This window comes from Tachypleus tridentatus, chromosome 4 (genome assembly GCF_004210375.1).
Source record: "Tachypleus tridentatus isolate NWPU-2018 chromosome 4, ASM421037v1, whole genome shotgun sequence".
NCBI classification, from domain to species: domain Eukaryota; kingdom Metazoa; phylum Arthropoda; class Merostomata; order Xiphosura; family Limulidae; genus Tachypleus; species Tachypleus tridentatus.
The window spans coordinates 39,790,164-39,807,995 of NC_134828.1; the positions used below are offsets into that span (position 1 = coordinate 39,790,164).

The 17,832-nt window shown below is 33.7% G+C and overlaps 1 protein-coding gene and 1 long non-coding RNA gene across 4 annotated transcripts in view; one reads left to right on the forward strand and one right to left on the reverse strand.

Moving 5' to 3' along the window:
* Positions 1 to 2,706: 2,706 nt before the first annotated feature.
* Positions 2,707 to 11,450, forward strand: LOC143248899 (uncharacterized). Its single transcript, XR_013027255.1, has 2 exons — positions 2,707 to 3,304; positions 11,223 to 11,450. It is a non-coding gene; the product is annotated as an uncharacterized LOC143248899 (long non-coding RNA).
* LOC143248898 (galactosylgalactosylxylosylprotein 3-beta-glucuronosyltransferase 2-like) overlaps positions 4,430 to 17,832 on the reverse strand; it is a 35,042-nt gene continuing 21,639 nt past the window's right edge. For all 3 annotated transcript variants that reach the window (XM_076497823.1, XM_076497825.1, XM_076497824.1), the window contains 3 exons: positions 12,295 to 12,579; positions 11,218 to 11,508; positions 4,430 to 6,477 (listed from right to left, as the gene is read on the reverse strand). In XM_076497823.1, coding sequence (XP_076353938.1) covers positions 6,388 to 6,477; positions 11,218 to 11,508; positions 12,295 to 12,579 — 666 coding nt within the window. In that variant the 3' untranslated portion in view covers positions 4,430 to 6,387. The remainder of the gene's footprint in view (positions 6,478 to 11,217; positions 11,509 to 12,294; positions 12,580 to 17,832) is intronic.

A 17,832-nucleotide genomic window follows, 5' to 3' on the forward strand; every position in this document is an offset into this window, starting at 1 on the left:
AAGGGAAACAAACCCCTTGTTTTAGCATTGTAAATTCATATACTTACCTCTGTAATAGCGGAGTCAATGAAAGAAAAAGATCTTGATGTAGTGGTCGATTAGACATTAAAACTGTACACTGTTGGTAGTGGTAAGAACAAAGAGGAATTTAGGTTGTATAAACAGAAATATTGAATAAAAGTTTAAGTACGTTAAACTTTCATTGTATAAGTCACTATTTAGGTAACATTTGAAGTATTGTGTTCAGTCTTGAGCTCCTTACTATAGAAACGACATTAAAATGTTGGAAAGAGTCCAGAGAAGGGTTACCAAAATGCTATCTTGGAAGTTGTGGTTGCACATGAAGAGCTTAAGATTGTTTCTCTTGTAAACAGAAGAGTTAGAGAGGAATCTGATTGAAGCGTTTAAAATTGGAAAAGGAATCGGTAATGTTGATGTGTCAATATTTTTCATGCTTAAGGGACACAAGTATAGATTTTAGGCAAGGTGAAAGCCATCTTCATATAAACCAATCTTATTTTTTAAATAGGATAATTAGCCAGTATGGGTTACCTTCGGATGTTGTGGACGCAGAAATTTGAATGAGTTTTAAGGAAAGCTTGATAAATATATAAATGATAAAGTTTTTTATTCACAAATTATTTTCAAACCGTACCAATTTTAGGAATTTCAACTGTCATCAATAAATTTTGAGAAAACTTTGAAAGTGCAAACAAATGGCTTCATTATGTTGCAATATATATTTAAAAGCATATTACTCGCACACAAACCCAATACATATATAAAAAATTTAAATATGTACGTAAATAACAATACGAATTAATTCGTATTTGTATTTAGCTTGACAAACTGCCGAACAAAAGTTTAAAATCGCCACGAGAAAGCCTCATATAGTATTCTAATTATATGATTGTATTGATTAAAGGTCTTTTAATATTGCACTATCCCAAAATGTATATTGAAAATTTAAGGATTTGAAAATACTAATTAATTCTCGTGTGTCATTTAACAAGATAAGCTGTCTAACATTTTAAAAAATGAACATGCAGCCCAGTCTGACACCCATTTTATCATTTCTCACGGCCAGGCATGGCCAAGCGCGTAAGGCGTGCGACTCGTAATCCGAGGGTCGCGGGTTCGCGCTAAACATGCTTGCCCTCCCAGCCGTGGGGGTGTATAAAGTGACGGTTAATCCCACTATTCGTTGGTAAAAGAGTAGCCCAAGAGTTGGCGGTGGGTAGTGATGACTAGCTGCCTTCCCTCTAGTCTTACACTGCTAAATTAGGGACGGCTAGCACAGATAGCTCTCAAGTAGCTTTGTGCGAAATTGAAAAACAAACAAACAAACAAATCATTTCTCACGGAGTTCTGCTTGTTTGAGTACTTTGCAGCTCTTGTTATTGATATCATATATATATATATATATATATACCTTTATTAAAATATCCCTCTTCTTTAGATGTTTTCTTGAAATTAGTTTTTGTTTAAGTATCTGAAATTCTTTTAAATTGTCTTTATCCATACTATTTGATTTTGAGTTTGTTATAAATTGAGAAAAAGAGAAGCGACTAGCAGACCAGTTTTTAGTATAATTTATAGATTTTCAATATTGGAGATAAAGAATCGTGAAAAATTATTCAGTTACAACAGTGAAATCTTTATAGGTAAAGATGTTTGAAAGTGTACAAATGGTCACACTTACCGTTGAGAAAAGTTTGATTTGAAAAATATAACTTATATCGTTCGTATAATGACAAGTTAAAGTGAAACGATGTCAGTACTTGGGCATTAAACCATTGCTAAATCTCCGATTAGATTTTCCTAAGGAATAATGCGATTAACGTTACATGCTCTCCATTCTCGAAAAGAATAGAACGTTATAAGCAATCGTTACAATTATAAAAGATTTATACCAAATATATTTTTCTGTTCATTGCTTATTAATCAACTATATCTCTCAAGGAACTTAATCAATAAATTTTAACGAAAGTTTAAAATCGCCATGAGAATGCAACGTGTAATGTTGTAGGGTAGGTTATACGAACGGCTTGCATAACTCTTTTAATCTTACACTATCCTAATACGTATATGCGTATAAGACCGTATTAATGATTTATTGTCTATTATTTAGGGTGATAAACTGGCCAACGTTCTAAGAAATAAACATAGAACCAAAGCTGTTATCCATTTTTTTAAATTTTTCACAGAGTTAAGTAAAGATATTGAAAAAATTGTACATATGGTCACCCGTATTAACAAGTATTTATTTTACATTTAAAAAAATTCTATCGTCCCCAAAACCAAAGACAGAACAAAAAACTCGTGTTAGAACTCGAACATCAAATTATTTCTAAACGTCGGACTACATTTTTATAAAGGAATAGTGGGTTCAATTAGACATGCTTATCATTGTCGAAAAGGGCAACGTGATATAAGCAAACATAAGATTTACATAAATTATGTCCAATAAATAAATCATTTGATTCACTATTTATTATCGATGCCAATATTTTTCAGGAAATTCCAGCTGTAATCAGCAAATTTTGACAAGAGCTTAAAATCGTGAAGAGGCCTCGTACAGTGTTGTAGTGTATATTATAAGAATGGTTTCTTTAAACGTCTTTCGATCTTACACTATCCCAATATGTATATTTAAAATTTAAGAATATGTGTAAAAGACTATACTGATTATGGTCTAATGAACCCAAGCCACTCTACAACACGGGTAACTCTAATTGCAGTTGGTGGAGAACCTCCTTGTTTTGAGATCTGGATATACACTTCCCATTTCTGTTGGTTTAATGATGGTGTTGTTCACAGGGCTTCATTTTAAGTTGCCCGCTCAAGGCCACTTTCTGCTATTTATCGCATATGCTTCTTTGTTGCCTCTTTAACAACACTGTGTTTCATCAAGAGCAAAGAGTATAACTGGTTCAGATGTAGCGCAGTCTCCAACGAGTGTTCTTCCTATTTACAGATATGCCACACTCCACGGAGGTCAGATGCTGTATCGTTTCGTTGTTGTTTTCTACACAGAAAATGAATTTCCGTCAGATCTGTTCACACTCCCTTAATTCGTGTTTTCTACTTAGCGCCTAATCTCAAAGTCAGATAAGACTACGAGTCAGGGTGAGCAAGCTGTTTCAGGAGTGTGTATTACATTTCTATTGGTGGAGGATTGTCACATGATTATTTATATGCTACAGTGCACCTGAACCACGTTAAAGATATTGGGGTAGGCGGAGTTTCAAGGCTAGTGAAAAATATAGAAGGCAATCATAATCGATAAAAACTATATTGTAAGGTAAGTATGTATTGGGAATACATTTTCTGTGTATGAAAGTTAAAATGTTTGATAATTTCATGTAGCTAGAATATTTGGACAGTAGCTTAAACCTGGCTGATAGACATATTTGATAACTTAGTATTCAATCAACATTAAAAGGAACTAATTAATTATGTTTTTAAGTTGTAATATTTTTATGAGATCTCTAAAAAATTTAATATATTGCATCAAGTATGGAAATTTCTAGGCTTCTTGCACTGTTATTACATCACACCAGAACTCCCTAGAGCAAACAATACATCTAAATTAAAACACATACTACACAATGCCCCTCTTGAACTATGTTCAGATGAACTTGTACATCTGAAGGAGCTGATACATAAGTCATTACCCTACTCAAGCCTTTTCTCTCTGAAGCTGCTTCCTTTTCAGAACTGATTCTTAAACTATTGAGTTGTCTTTTTTCTTAAGAACTAAGGAGATGGGGCTTTAAAGTTAGCTGCTGGCCTTTTATATGCATCATCTCCAAGGTACTACCTCATGTTGCATAAGTATAGAGAACATCTCTGATGTAAGACCCCTAATGTCAGTCTCCCAGTAAAATACTATAAAAAGATATCTTACTGGCTGCTGTCAGTGTTTAAATACGTCTTCTTATGTTCTCTCTGTAAAGCAAATAAGTAATGAACAAGCTTCTTATTATCCTTGTAGTTTCACACAATGTTAGTTCCGTTGCTTTGTTTAAGAAATACGTTCTTGACAGTCGTATTACCTTTTTGGCAGTTATATTTTTAATAGATATTCTATTTAAACAAGCCTAATTAATATATATATTTTAATCCCAGCATGTGCTTTTGTTGTTAATTTTCTATATATAAACAGCTGTAATGTGTGTAACTTATTGTAAAGTTGTAGCAACTTTTGATTATTCCATATATAACAGGTTTCTAGATCATTTGTCATGTGTTTCAGATACTTCAAATTCAAAGAGGGGATAATATTAGTCATTAATATTAACTGGTTATACATACAGGGGTGAACCCAATAGCTGGTTGAAAAATATCTAAAAGAGAATGAACATTTCTTCAAACAAACATATGTCCAGTGAATTTATTCATTAGTCAATCACTCATCCAAAATGACTTGTTTTTAAAAGTATTATTTTTATTTCATTGAAGAAATTCCAAAACTTTAGTAATGGCCAACTCATCTTGTTACTACAAAAAGTAAGTCAATTTGAAAGTGATTGGTAAGTATACAATTTATGCAATAGTATTGGCAAGTTTTCTAATTAGAATTTGTTTAAACAAAAAAATACTAAATTACAGAAATCACACATTTTATGAACATTTTTACAATAGTAAAATTAGTATGTCTCTCTAAAAAATAGTCATTTAGGTATCACCTGTATATATAACCAACAACTTCATTTTCAGGTAAGAAACTTGATTCCTGCCCAATACTTTAATAGATCTCAAAAAAAAAAAAAGAGAGAGAGAGCTGCCAACACAAACATGTAAGCATTCTCATATATAAAATGCAGATTTGAAAGGACCACATTACGTTTGTAAAATATACATTTTTAATACCACACACACTATATATATAAAAATGAACCAACTTCTCTGCTTTCATCTCCTAATACAAACTTCTGAAGGCAAGTTATTTTGACAACCATAATTCAAACTCATCTTTGGCACATAGTTCAATAACTTCTGTCAGTCCAAAACATTTTTGAAACAAACATTTTATACTGAAATGTTTATTACAAGGACAACCATAATTTCTGAACATAACACAGATTTTTTTTCACAAAAATTTATCTGAAAAGTTATCAATGAGTATAATATATGACAAAAAATCTAAATGATATTTATTATTATAGCCAGTCCAGACAATTTCTTCTGACACACACTGTGAGCAATAATATATGCTTACTAAAAATGTTGCATTTTGATGGAATATTTTATTGATTCTCTCTGTTTCTAAGACATAAGTAAAAATTGTCTCCCACTTTAATTAGTCTTAAGTATCATTAAACAAGAGTTTTGAAATGATCAAGAAGCTAAGTCTTGTGAATTTTAAAATATATTTACATTAACACTAAGAAATGTTTGGAAATATAAAACTAATTATCAAAAGTATAGAACTATACCACATTTTCAATAAAACCTTCAGATTCTGAATCAAAATTACTTTCCCTGAATAGTTGGTACTACTGCTCTGGCTGTAAATGAATTTCTATTTGTCAGCTATAATAGCAAAATAGCAAGTGTGAAAGCAAACTCACTTTAGTGATCTATGGATACTATAACATTTTGACAATGTTTATTTGTTGATCATGATTGGAAACATAGTGAGCACTACAGCAAATGTGCAATTAGATATGATACTCATGTATACCATTCTTGTCATGAAAGAGTTACTTCTACTGCAGTATTGCAAAGTCTAGATGAGTATTACTTATGGTGTTAAGGCAAATTTAACTTTTTGTTCATGAAGGTTAGATTACTTATTATACTTGGGAGCATATTATATTTGGAGAAGCAAAACTTTTTGACTTCCCGGGGTTGACTTTCAGACCACAAAATCTTTTTTTCAAGGCTTAAAAGATTTTTAAACTTAAATTCCTACCCAAATTTCATTTGATCTGATTTGGTAAAATACAATTAATGAAGAAATTATTACTTCTTAAAACTTAATTGATGAAATATGCATGAAACTTTATAGCAAATTATCAATATATAGAAGTGATCCATATTTTTTGAATAATTGCATTACAAGTCATCACCACCCATTGCCAGCTCTTGGACTACTTTTTTACCAACTAACAGTGGGATTGACTGTCACATTATAATGCATCCATGGCTGAAAGGGCGAGTACATTTGGTGTGATAGGGATTCGAACCTTAGAATATAACTCGAGTGCCTTAATCACCTGGCCATGCTGTGCCCAAACAAAAACTTGAAAAAAAAAACCAATATTAAAAAGTTAAATAATTAGCATATAAAAGAAAAATGTAAACTAGCTTATTGAATATAGCAATTTTATTTAAAACCAGTGACAACTATTGTTATTTTTTTCCACAAATGTTTATTTGTTAAACTTCTATACCTTGGTTTGAGGGAATTTTCAGCTTTTTTTCCTGTTTTAGTTTGGGTGGTTCTGTTCTGGTATGCCAAACAAGAACCTGAAAATTAAAGATTTTTGTTTACTAAAATAACATTACCGATGCTTCATTTTTTGCTTTTCAAATTTAATTCACTATACTCGACATATACTTAGCCATATGATCTATAGCTAAAAGCAAAATACTAAAATTTATAGAAAAACAGGTGATAAAATGAAAATATTTTAAATATTTCTTCAGTCTATCAAAAAATTATGCTACAAGGAGATCAGAAAATCCTCATTCTTATTAGTTGATTTGCATTACAATATCCCACAAACATCTAACAGTTTGTGGTTAGAAGTATTTTAAAAAGAAAGTCTTGGGATTTTCATTTAATTACTTGAGTAACTAATATAATATAGCATTTCATACATTATAACTACGGTTTTCTATTGGTTATAAATAATATGGTATTAAATGCCTGAGTTAAGCTTTCCACTTATCAGCTAACTGTTAATGTAATTAAAAGAGGTTAAATTAATGATGAAACCACAAAAAAAAATACCCACAATGCATCAAAAACAAATTTATTACTGTGTACTAATATAGAAGTTAATACAGTTCCATATTATATTGCTTTCTGTACAGAGAATTGTCTATTTTGATTCTAATTTGAAACTTGATTCCCACAAAAAAAAACTGACAAGCTCAGCTGAATTTTTAAAAGCCCTTATTGTACAATTAGAAAACCAAAAAATTGTGATAGTTGTAGGACATTGTCAGTTTTTGCATGTGATTACTCTATGTTCATACAGTCTTTAATAAAGAAGGTACAGTGGAACCACTCTAAGCGGTCACCCCTTGAAAGTGGTCATTCAATCAGTCCCTTTTTTTCCTCACATAATCCCTAATTATGTACAGTGGAACCCCTCTAATCAAGCCACCCCTCTAATCAGGCCAGTTTGTCTCAGTCCCAAGGTGGCTGCTTCAGAGGGGTTCCACTGTATTTAGTGAAATAGTACCATTGGTATTCAAAAGAAGGTTTAAGATTAAACAAAAGTTGACAAAAAAAATGACAATGACCAAGGCAAGTAAAATATTTCTTAGTAATATAGAAGTTAATTGTACTAATTAGGTATGTAAAATTAACATTATTTATTACTGACATTATTTCTTGGCATTAGCCTGTAAATATATTAACACTTTCACAACAGGTTCATGTATTTTACACAATCTTGTAACTGTGAAGTACATATACTTTAATTTTGAAAGTACTTAATGTAACTTCACAAAACTTGACAAGCTTTCAGAAAACATTAGAAGTCTTCTGTAGACACACAATCAGAAGTTTAATTATTTTTTACTAAAATTTGTACTAAGTGCAAAGTGATTTTCATTGTTATGATTAAAAATACCCTGCTTTGTCTGAAAAAATTTCCATTTCATTTGCATAATCTCCAAATTATCCTAAAATAGTTTTTCACAAAAAAGTTTGCATTTTGCCTGTTATTTTCTATATTATTACCCTATACCACAGGTTCAGCTGATTTCATTGACATTGTAACCACCACATAAAATTAAGAAATAAATCAAAATTTCCCTTTTTCCTTTCCAGAAATGACTACACATTGTAACATGAAACCACAATTACTTATCCTAAATAGCTTAAAGCTCCTAACAGAACTTTTTACACTTAATTTTAATGAACTTTGAATGTGTCTAAGTAATAATCTTGCCACACAAGAAGTAAATCACTTGATTAACATGCAACTTGCAGGAACATTTCATGAAGAATTTATTATTCTTATTTTTTATCTTACTTAATCTAACCTAGCAAGTTCCTACTTTTTACATTTTGGTTACTTTTATAATAGATTACACACAAAAAGCAAGAAATATATTACTTGCCTTGGTCATTGTCATTGTCTTTTTTTTTTCTGTCAACTTTTGTTTAATCTTAAGCCTTCTTTTTAATACCAATGGTACTATTTCACTAAATACTTTCTTTATTATAGATTGTATGAACACAGAGCAAAAAACTGACAATGTCCTATAACTATCACAATTTTTTTGGTTTTCTAATTGTATAATAAGGGCTTTTAAAACTTCAGCTAAGCTTGTCAGTTTTGTTTTTTTTCTTCTGTGAGAATAGTTTCAAATTAGAAGCAAAATAGGCAATTCTCTGTACAGAAAGCAATATAATATGGCACTTCAGAGATTAAACCTTTAGTTTTTTATAAATAACTTGGTATTAAATGCCTGAGAGAAAGAAATATTGGCAATTTATAAAAGATTATGGCTCTGTGGACAAAGAAGATAAAAGATTATAAAAATTGTGCATTGCCTGAGTAATATTTATATTATAATAAGTAATTTATGTTAAATTCCATACTTTTAAGAGGGGTGGGTATATAAATTAGAGAAAAAGAAAGAACTGAAGAGCAAATGTCACAAGTCTTATATTAGGGGAGACCAAGGATTTTTAAATTGTTTCCTTATAAAATTAAGATAATAAAACTTATGAATATAAATCTTGATTTCTTAACTATGTTTTGATATGAAGTTTTTATATATATATATAATAAAGTAGTTCAATTAAATTTTGAATCTCACTCCATAAGAGTTGCAACATGCACTTTGACCTACCTAGCAAGAAAGGGTTAACCATTTAAATTTGAAAAGAAAAATTATGAATAATTTATTGCAACATTTCTAATGTTGCAATAGGAATGCATTAGATCACACACACAATACTGAAAAGATGTCTACTTTATATATGTATATATAACATGTACTTTTTTCTTGAATTTTCCATTCTTAGACTAGATGCGACATGCATTTCATTGTCTAAGCAAAGATAAAGTTTTCCAGTTTATTCAAATGTTTGTGACTCTTTTAAGTAGTAAATTAATTTATTTCACACAGGAACAAGTTAATTCTTTTAAAAATGTTTAAATTAGCAAATCTTACAGGGTGTGCTGTAGACTAAAATTTGTACTCTTCTGTTTTAATATTTTTAATTGAATAAAAACTACTGTATTGTTTTTAAATATAAATTGGTTTTAAAGTTTAACAGGTAATCTAAAAGGATTTCAGAGAAAATTGATGGATTCTTCTGCTTCTAGACTAAATGTAGGATTTTATAGAAAACCACATAATTGTGTATTATTACTTAAAATATATTCTTCAAAAAAAGAAACGCAAAAGCCAAAATATAAGACAAATTGTTAACAAGTTTATTCCGGGTAGTTCTGTATGATGTGTGAAACTTTGCACATTCACTGCTGAAGATCCAAAGTTTGCAAAGGCGAAGTCCACGCTCACTAGGTGAAGGTTAACGTCACTCAACGTCAATAACGAGTACGCCCCCCGTGAGCATCAATAACTGCTTGGCATTTCCTGCCCATGGAAGCGATGAGATGATGAATCACATCCTGTGGAATGGCTGTCCACTCAGCTTGCAAAGCTGCTGCAAGCTGAGGTAGATCCTGAGGTTGAGGTTGTCGCCGTCGCAGACATCAGTCCAACTCGTCCCAAAGATATTCGATGGGGTTTAAATCTAGTGATCTGGAGGGCCAGGGAAGAATGTTGATGTTGTGGTGTCTCAAGAAGACAGTGGTGAGTCGGGCTGTGTGAGGACGGGCATTGTCATGTTGAAAAACGTCGTTGACGTTCACCATGATGGGTTGCACATGGGGCCTAAGAATCTCGTCGACGGTTGCATACGGTCTGATCGGAAATCCTACGCAGCCCTGGTATGGTTTAGGCAGTAGACGTCGCAGTGGTGGTCTTATCCCAAAGGTGACGTAACCTGATGTTGCGATCTTGTGCGGGCGTGGTCACACGAGGTCTTCCAGATCGTGGATGGTCACGAGTTGATCCATGTTGTTGGTGACGATTCCATAGCCTTGTGATGATGCTTATATGTACATTCACAGCTCTGACAACATCTGATCAAGATTCGCCTGCTTCCAAGCGACCAATGGTGTGGTTGCGCTGTGCTTCAGTCAGTCTTAGCGTAACTGTATTGCGTGTCGGTGGCTTAACACTAAGCTATGGAAACCGAGAACCAGTCACTTTTATGGGGATTTTGCATATGTTGCACTTGCAGAACATGCAGATCTCTCAAACAAATTTATTGGACATGCATGAGTTTTGGCGAAAAATCCGATGTTTTCCTCCGTTTTCAAAGTGCACAACTTTTATTGTCATTTTGGTCTGACAATCAGTGCCTTAACACATGTATCATCACATACTCTGAGCCTGTAACGTTATTACATATATTTATCTTTAAAATAACAAAAATATCCCTTTTGCGTTTCTTTTTTTGAAGAGTATATATTTTTTAAATTATGTACCCACTTTTTTCTGTACAAAAAATACACAACACAATCTCAAAATTCACACAAAAAACATAAGATTATACAAGATAGGAAACAACTTATAGTTCTTTTAATTTGATTTTGTTTCTGGACTCAAAATTTAATTTCAACTGATTACATTACCAGATTGTCATGTAGTTTATTAGATTTCTATTATTCTGTTCACACTACAAATATTAATTCATTCATTAAGTTAAATATAAGCCTGATTTCTTTGAAAGTATAGGGAAAAAAATCATAGAAACCTTAAATATCAAGTGCAAAATATTACCCAAAATTATTTGTAAAGTGGATAAACAAAACTTTTTTTGTAGAGATAGGATAGAAACTTGAACTTACTGAGCCTACTTTTTGATGGTATATTAAAGTAATTGCTTAAATATATAACTAACAGGTGTGTTGTCAATTGCTATTATATATTGTTTGTTTTTTTTACCTTAGTGCAATTGTTAGCCCTTGGCTCCAGATCTTCTATCTTAACCAAATATTTTAGAAGATGGGATTCCTGATATCCTCTTGGAACTTTTAAACTGAATTCTGCTTCCTGGTGCTCCAACAACAAAGTTACATTCACTGCAAAACCAGCCATATCAATAGGAAATGGTCGATCTGCTTTCCATAGTGTGTTCCAACTCATAACTTTACCATTTATGACTACAGGTCGTTCAACCATCAGACCACCCACCAATGCAACAGGCCATACAGATACCTTCCTGGTATAGCGCATCTGTCAAAGAAAAATATTTATACAATTAAACAGTCTTCCAAATACACCCTGTTAAAATGCTTGACAAAAATTAACTTACTTGAGAGCTATAACATTTTTTTTTCAAAAGAATATCAGTTACTTCTAAACATATAAATTACAAAATGATCTTGAATACACAGTTTCTGTTTATGTTGACATGAGGAGAGAAACTGGGTTATTCCCTTATAATCTTTACACTTTCTACCTCAACACAAAATTTTCATGGTTATTTATATATACATATATTTATATATGACAGAGGGCATTAGAAACCAGACACACCTAATATAATTTTTTTTTCAATAGGCTATCTGTGAAAGTGTTAATCTTTCACTAAAAATAAAAACGTTTTTTTAATAACATTTGTTATGCACCTTACTATCTAAGAGTACGCATGCATTTCATTTCAAATAATGTAACATACATTAGTAGACACTTTGTGCCACAACATACAAAAAAGTCTAACATTACGTCATAGAATAACATTATACATTGATTTGTTGGAAGTGTTAAGTATGGTATAGTTTAGCCCAAGCTAAATTAAAGCTAAAAAATGTACACAAGTTAGTATTAATATTTTTCAAATATAGGCTATACTTAATAAAGGCTTGACTATCAATAGGTCTAAGACAAAATGACTTAAATATTTTGGTAATTAGAATTAATTTGTATTATTTTAGAAATTATGTATTTAAAGAATTACTGTTGCAGTAAAGACACTAATTTCACCTTAAATGCTTAGATATTATGATACATGTTTATTACCTCTTCAAACAGCTCCAGATCATATGTGTTGTCATCATCTCCAAAATAGACAACACCTTTGACCTTTGACAAATTTAAGTGTTCTCGCAACCATTTCAAACCAAGGTTTCGCTGCAGAACTCCTCGAGGCTTTAACCAATTTGGATCTCTTTCAGTAGTTTTGTAGTCTGGTGGAGTTGGGATATTGAGGTGAGTATGAGGTAACTGACAGTGGGACAAGAATTTAGACACTAATTTTGTTTTGTTTATAGAGTCTTCCACCAAAATCCAGTGGATATTGGGTACCTAAAATATAATTAATTTTATATAGATTATCTGTATTTAGAATATAAATATGCACATATACCTAGTAATCAAAGTTTCAGTATATTAGACACTACCCACACGAAGAAAAACAAACTTCAAAATTCTTAAAATGAAGCTAAATATTCACCTTTACAAAAAAACTAATGCCTTTTAGTTGTTTCATTAATTTCTTAGCTTTCTTCTCATTTTAATAATTAAATTTCATGATCTGAAAACTCACATCAATGCAAAACATAATTTAGTCCTTTTGGTATAAGGTAAATCCTAATTCAATCAGTTTCAGTTAGATATATTTTACTCATCTAAGCATGTATCCCAACCAACTCAAGAAATTTCTCCTTACACTGTAATATCGTAAACACATACATACACATGTATCCACTCAAGAACAGAATTTGGCTCTTTGGAAACAGTAGCTTGCCATGAAGCTGAAAAATCTGATCATCTGTGTAAAAAATAAGCATTCAAGGCTATTTCCATTATAGTAGTAAGTCTGATTTCCTAAGAAAAAGTTAACATAATAAGGAAAATCATGGTAAGCTGGCAACAGTGATGTGATGAGGATAATACGATATTCTGCATAACTGATCGTGGTAAGCACATATGGAAGAAACTGAAAGGAGGGTAAACAAAAAAGTTCTTCCAAGATGAACTTAGTATCAACAGCCAAAAACCTGATACTGGGACAGGAGAACAATGCAGTGGAAGAATGTGTTTATTTGATATTGTAAAGGCACTGATCACTGGACCAGCCAGATATTTACAAAGCAATAGTCAAATCAGTTGAAAAATGGGGAAAATCTCACAAATCTTAAGAAAGAGAGGGTGCCAATATTATCATGATTAGCTTGAAGGTAAACATGTTGAGTATAAAGCTAAAGCAACAAAGAAACTGCAGCAAAACAAAAGTTAAGAGAGCAAGTACCACATAATTTACAGGTGTAAGCCACCACTGTAAAACTGTTTGTTTAGACCAACAAAGAAAGGGAAGAGCTCATTGAATGCAAAGCAGTCCACAGTTCTAATACATTGATGCCAACTGCTGCATCTGGGAGTCTAATCCAGAATAATGCTAATTCTCTAATGCAGCACTTCAAATAAAAGGGAGACAGAAAAGATGAAGATCCAAAGAGAGAAGAAAGATGCAAGATCCCATTGATGTAAATTCTCACTTTGACTCAAACAAGAAAAAGAAGACAGTAATGGAAGATATAGGTACATTACTAAACAACAGGTCTGAGGTCAGATGTCACTGAAAAGTAGTCATATAAGAAGTGTCACTTGTGTCTCTAAAGAAAAATAATATGTCTTTGGGTATAAGTGCATGAGATTCCAAAGACTGCAGCTGATTGGAAATGTTGAAGTGGTCCTTGAAATGAGTTGATCCAAATCCTAAGATATACCAACTACTTTGGATATAGGTAATGGAATAAATATCTGATCAACAATGCCTGCAAGCAAAGAGTAGAAGGAAATGGGTTTTGAGGGAGAGATGGTACAGGTACATGAAACACATAGACAAAGGTTCAAAGGGATGATGGAAAGAGTATAAAGGATCTCAATGAAATCCCAATCAGGTGAATGAAAGGAATTTGGAGAATGCATGACTCAGATGGAGTGGAAAAGGAGGGAAACAGGAGAAGTAAGAATTGGTTGGTTGGTTTATTTAGTGTCTTATGGCACAAAGCAACTAGGCTATCTGCACCAATCATCCAGTAAAATATTAAAATTAAAGTGAATTTAGTAAAAATCATAAGAGGAAATTAAGGTAAAACAAAACAAAGTTAAAAAAAACAAATAGCATAAAACCAATGTTTACATCTCGTCTACAACGTTAAGAGAAAAACTAAAGTAATACAAGATATAAAGGACTTTTTGTAGCATAATTGTAATTAGGAAGACTAACAGGTATGTACAAAAACCATCATCAGTCACCTGAAGTTGGTCTTTCCAGTCCTGGTTCTGAGTTATTTGACATTATGGCTATTTCTAAAAAGTAACAAAAGTTTTCAAAAGACTTGTAGCAAAATTTTAATAACAACTTGCCAGGATGACTAATGGGAAGTTCAAACAGCAGCATTAGTCATCTAAAGTTGGCCTTTCCAGTCCTGGTTTCGAGTTATTTGATGTTATGGCCATTTTCTAATTTCAAATCAAACTAGATGGACTGCGATTCTTAGAAGGGAATTGCATTAAAAAAAGGCCTAATGTATAAATTAGAAAAACTTAAATGGCGTTATAAAGATTAATGGAGAAATGCAGACAGTTGCAGATGGCGAAGGTGCAAAGAGGATTCATGAGACTCTACGTATAAGCTCTGAACTGGGGAGGTGTGGAAAGCCCCAATGCAGAGCCAAAGTCCTTGATGATGAATGAGGTCCAGCATCTTTAAGGCTGAGGTTCTGGCAGATCCATAGTTGAGTTTCAATCGAATAAGAGCATGATATATCTTTAGCATAAAACATCAATCTGCTCCCCAAATGGTGGAGGAGATGGCACAGAGAATGTTCAGTGCTCTTGTACATTTGACCCATAACTGCTTGATGTGTGGTACAAAGGTCAGCTTATGGTCAAAATTAAGCCACAAAAACTTGTCTCAGAGACCACAGGCAGCACAACTTCACAGATACAGAGTTCAGGAGCAGGAGGAATACCCCATTGGTGGCAAAAGTGCATGCAAATGGTTTTAGAGAGAGAGAGAGAGAGAGAAGTTAAAGCCATTTGCTGTGGTCCACTTCAGTAAATGATTGAGTGTAGTCTGTAGCTGCCACTCAATATACCTCATGTTCAGCAACTGACATGAGATTTGAAAGTTGTCAACATACAGCCCGTTTGCAACAATGAGAGGAAGTTGTTCAGTAATGGCATTAATTTTTATACTGAAAAGTGTGACATTCAGAACACAGCCCTGAGGGACTTCAAGTTCCTGTAGAAAAACGGGAAAGTGTTGAACCCACATGAACTTGGAATCTCTTGTTCATGAAAGAATTTTTAATAAAAATGGGCAAATGGCCATGTAACCCATACATATGGAGGTCTCACAAAATGCCATACCTCCATTTTGTATCATAAGCTTTCTCAATGTCAAAGAATATTGATACAAAATGTCGTCGTTTGAGAAAGGCTTTTCTGATTGATGTTTCAAGTCAATCCAGGTGTTCCACCTTGGAGCACTGTTTTCAGAACCCACACTGGTTGTGCGGGAGGAGGTTGTTTGATTCGAGGAACCAAATGAGACAAGCATTAACCATCCTCTCTCAGGTTTTACAGAAACAGCTCATCAAAGCAATTGAACAGTAGGTTGAAGGAACCTTAGGATCCTTCCCAGGCTTTGAGAAAGGTAGGACAATAGCTTGGCACTAGGCATTAGGAAAAACATTCTCCTGCCATATTAAGTTAAAGACAACCAGAAAAACAGTAAGAAAAGCAGGAGATAGATGGTAGAGGATTTCATAGTGTACATCATCAGGTCCAACCAATGTACTGCCAGACCAATGAAGGGCCTGTTTGAGTTCCACCAGTGTAAAGGGACGATTATAGTCGTAGAGACAATCAGCTTGAAAGGAAAGAGGTGAGCACTCTGTCCGATATTTGATGGCTAAGAAGGTGAAGGAAGAGGCAGAAGTGCTAGATACCCAGCAAAAGCTTTCACCTAGAGTATCAGCAATGCTCTGGGTATCACCTACTTCCTGATCAGCAGAGAGCAAGATCAAGAGGGTGACAGAATTGCATTGCCCACTGACCTTTTGAATCTTGTTCCATATGACTTTGGAACTGGTGGTATAAGATATGCTGGTTGTGAACTTAATCTAAGATTCCTTCTGGCTTTGATGTCTTACCCACCGAGCATGTGCATGGGCCTGCTGGAAAGCAATGAGGTGCAAGAGTATATGATATCTATGAAAAGTATCCCAGGCCCATTTTTTGAGCCTTCCATGTCATGTGGGAGGTAGGATTCCACCACGGACGACGATATCATGAGAAAATATGTTGAGGTTTTAGGAATACATTAAGCAGCTGCTTGTATAATACTTTCAGTTACTGCTGTCACACAATTGTCTACTGATGGCTTACAGACAATGGCAAGATCAAGTGCTGCGGGACAGTAAAAGAGGGTTTGCTTGATCCAGTTTCCACCTGAGCATGAAGGTCAGGTGGCATCAATCATGGCCAGTCTCTCTCAAAATTATAAGAAAATGATCACTGCCTTATAGATTGTCAACCCTCCATGAAAAATGGGGGAATAATGAAGGGGAGCAAATTGAGAGATCAACAGCAGTAAAAGACTGACTAGGTGTATGAAAATAAATAGAAGAACCAGTACTGAAAAGAGAAAGGTTGTGATCAGAAAGCATACACTCTACAGAGTGACCCCTCCCTTTCAATATCAGCACTTCCCCAGAGGGAATGATGTCCATTAAAGTCCCCCAGGATTAAAAAGGGAGATGGCAACTGTTCAATGAGAGCATCAAGGTCTGACTGATCATAGGTCTCTCCAGGTGACAGGTAGAGAGAACAAACAATGATGGTACAACCCAAGGAAACATGGATGGCTACAGCTTCCAAGGGTGTGTCGAGTGGCAAAGATAGGGTTGGCACATGCTGATCAACCAACAGTGCCACCCCTCCACGCATTCATCCATCACACAGCCTGTCATTTGTCTACAAAGAAAACTGCCAAAAGTTGACTGTATGGCAGATTTCAGAAATGTATCCTGTAAGGAAAGACATAAAGGATGGTAGGAAACAATCAGTGTTTTGATGTCATCCATATTAGAACATAAACCTCTACAGTTCCATTGTATCAAGGTGGCCATTTTTATTTACGTGTAGGTGAATTGGGTGGAAAACCCTTCTGTTTATGACCACATCTTTTTCCTTCACTGTCTTTATTCAAGGGAAGTCTATCAACCTCCATGAATCCTGCCCTGGGTCAATTGGGCAGGTCTTTGCTGTTGGAAGAGGATTCCAGCAACTGAGGACTTGAATGAATGATCGTTTTACATCTTTGGGTGGGAGAAAAAGATGTATCCAAGGAAATGCCTGTACCTAGAACCAAAGGAAGTGGATCTTGAGATTTGTTGGAATGTATGTAAAGGAGAGAGATGGGTGTTGAAGTTGATTCCTCATCTTTTCTAACAGTGGAGGTCAAAAGACTTTTCATTTGTTTTGAGAACGATTCTTTTGGAGGCACAGAGAGATCCATCTGCACTCCCACTGTAGTAGTGGAAT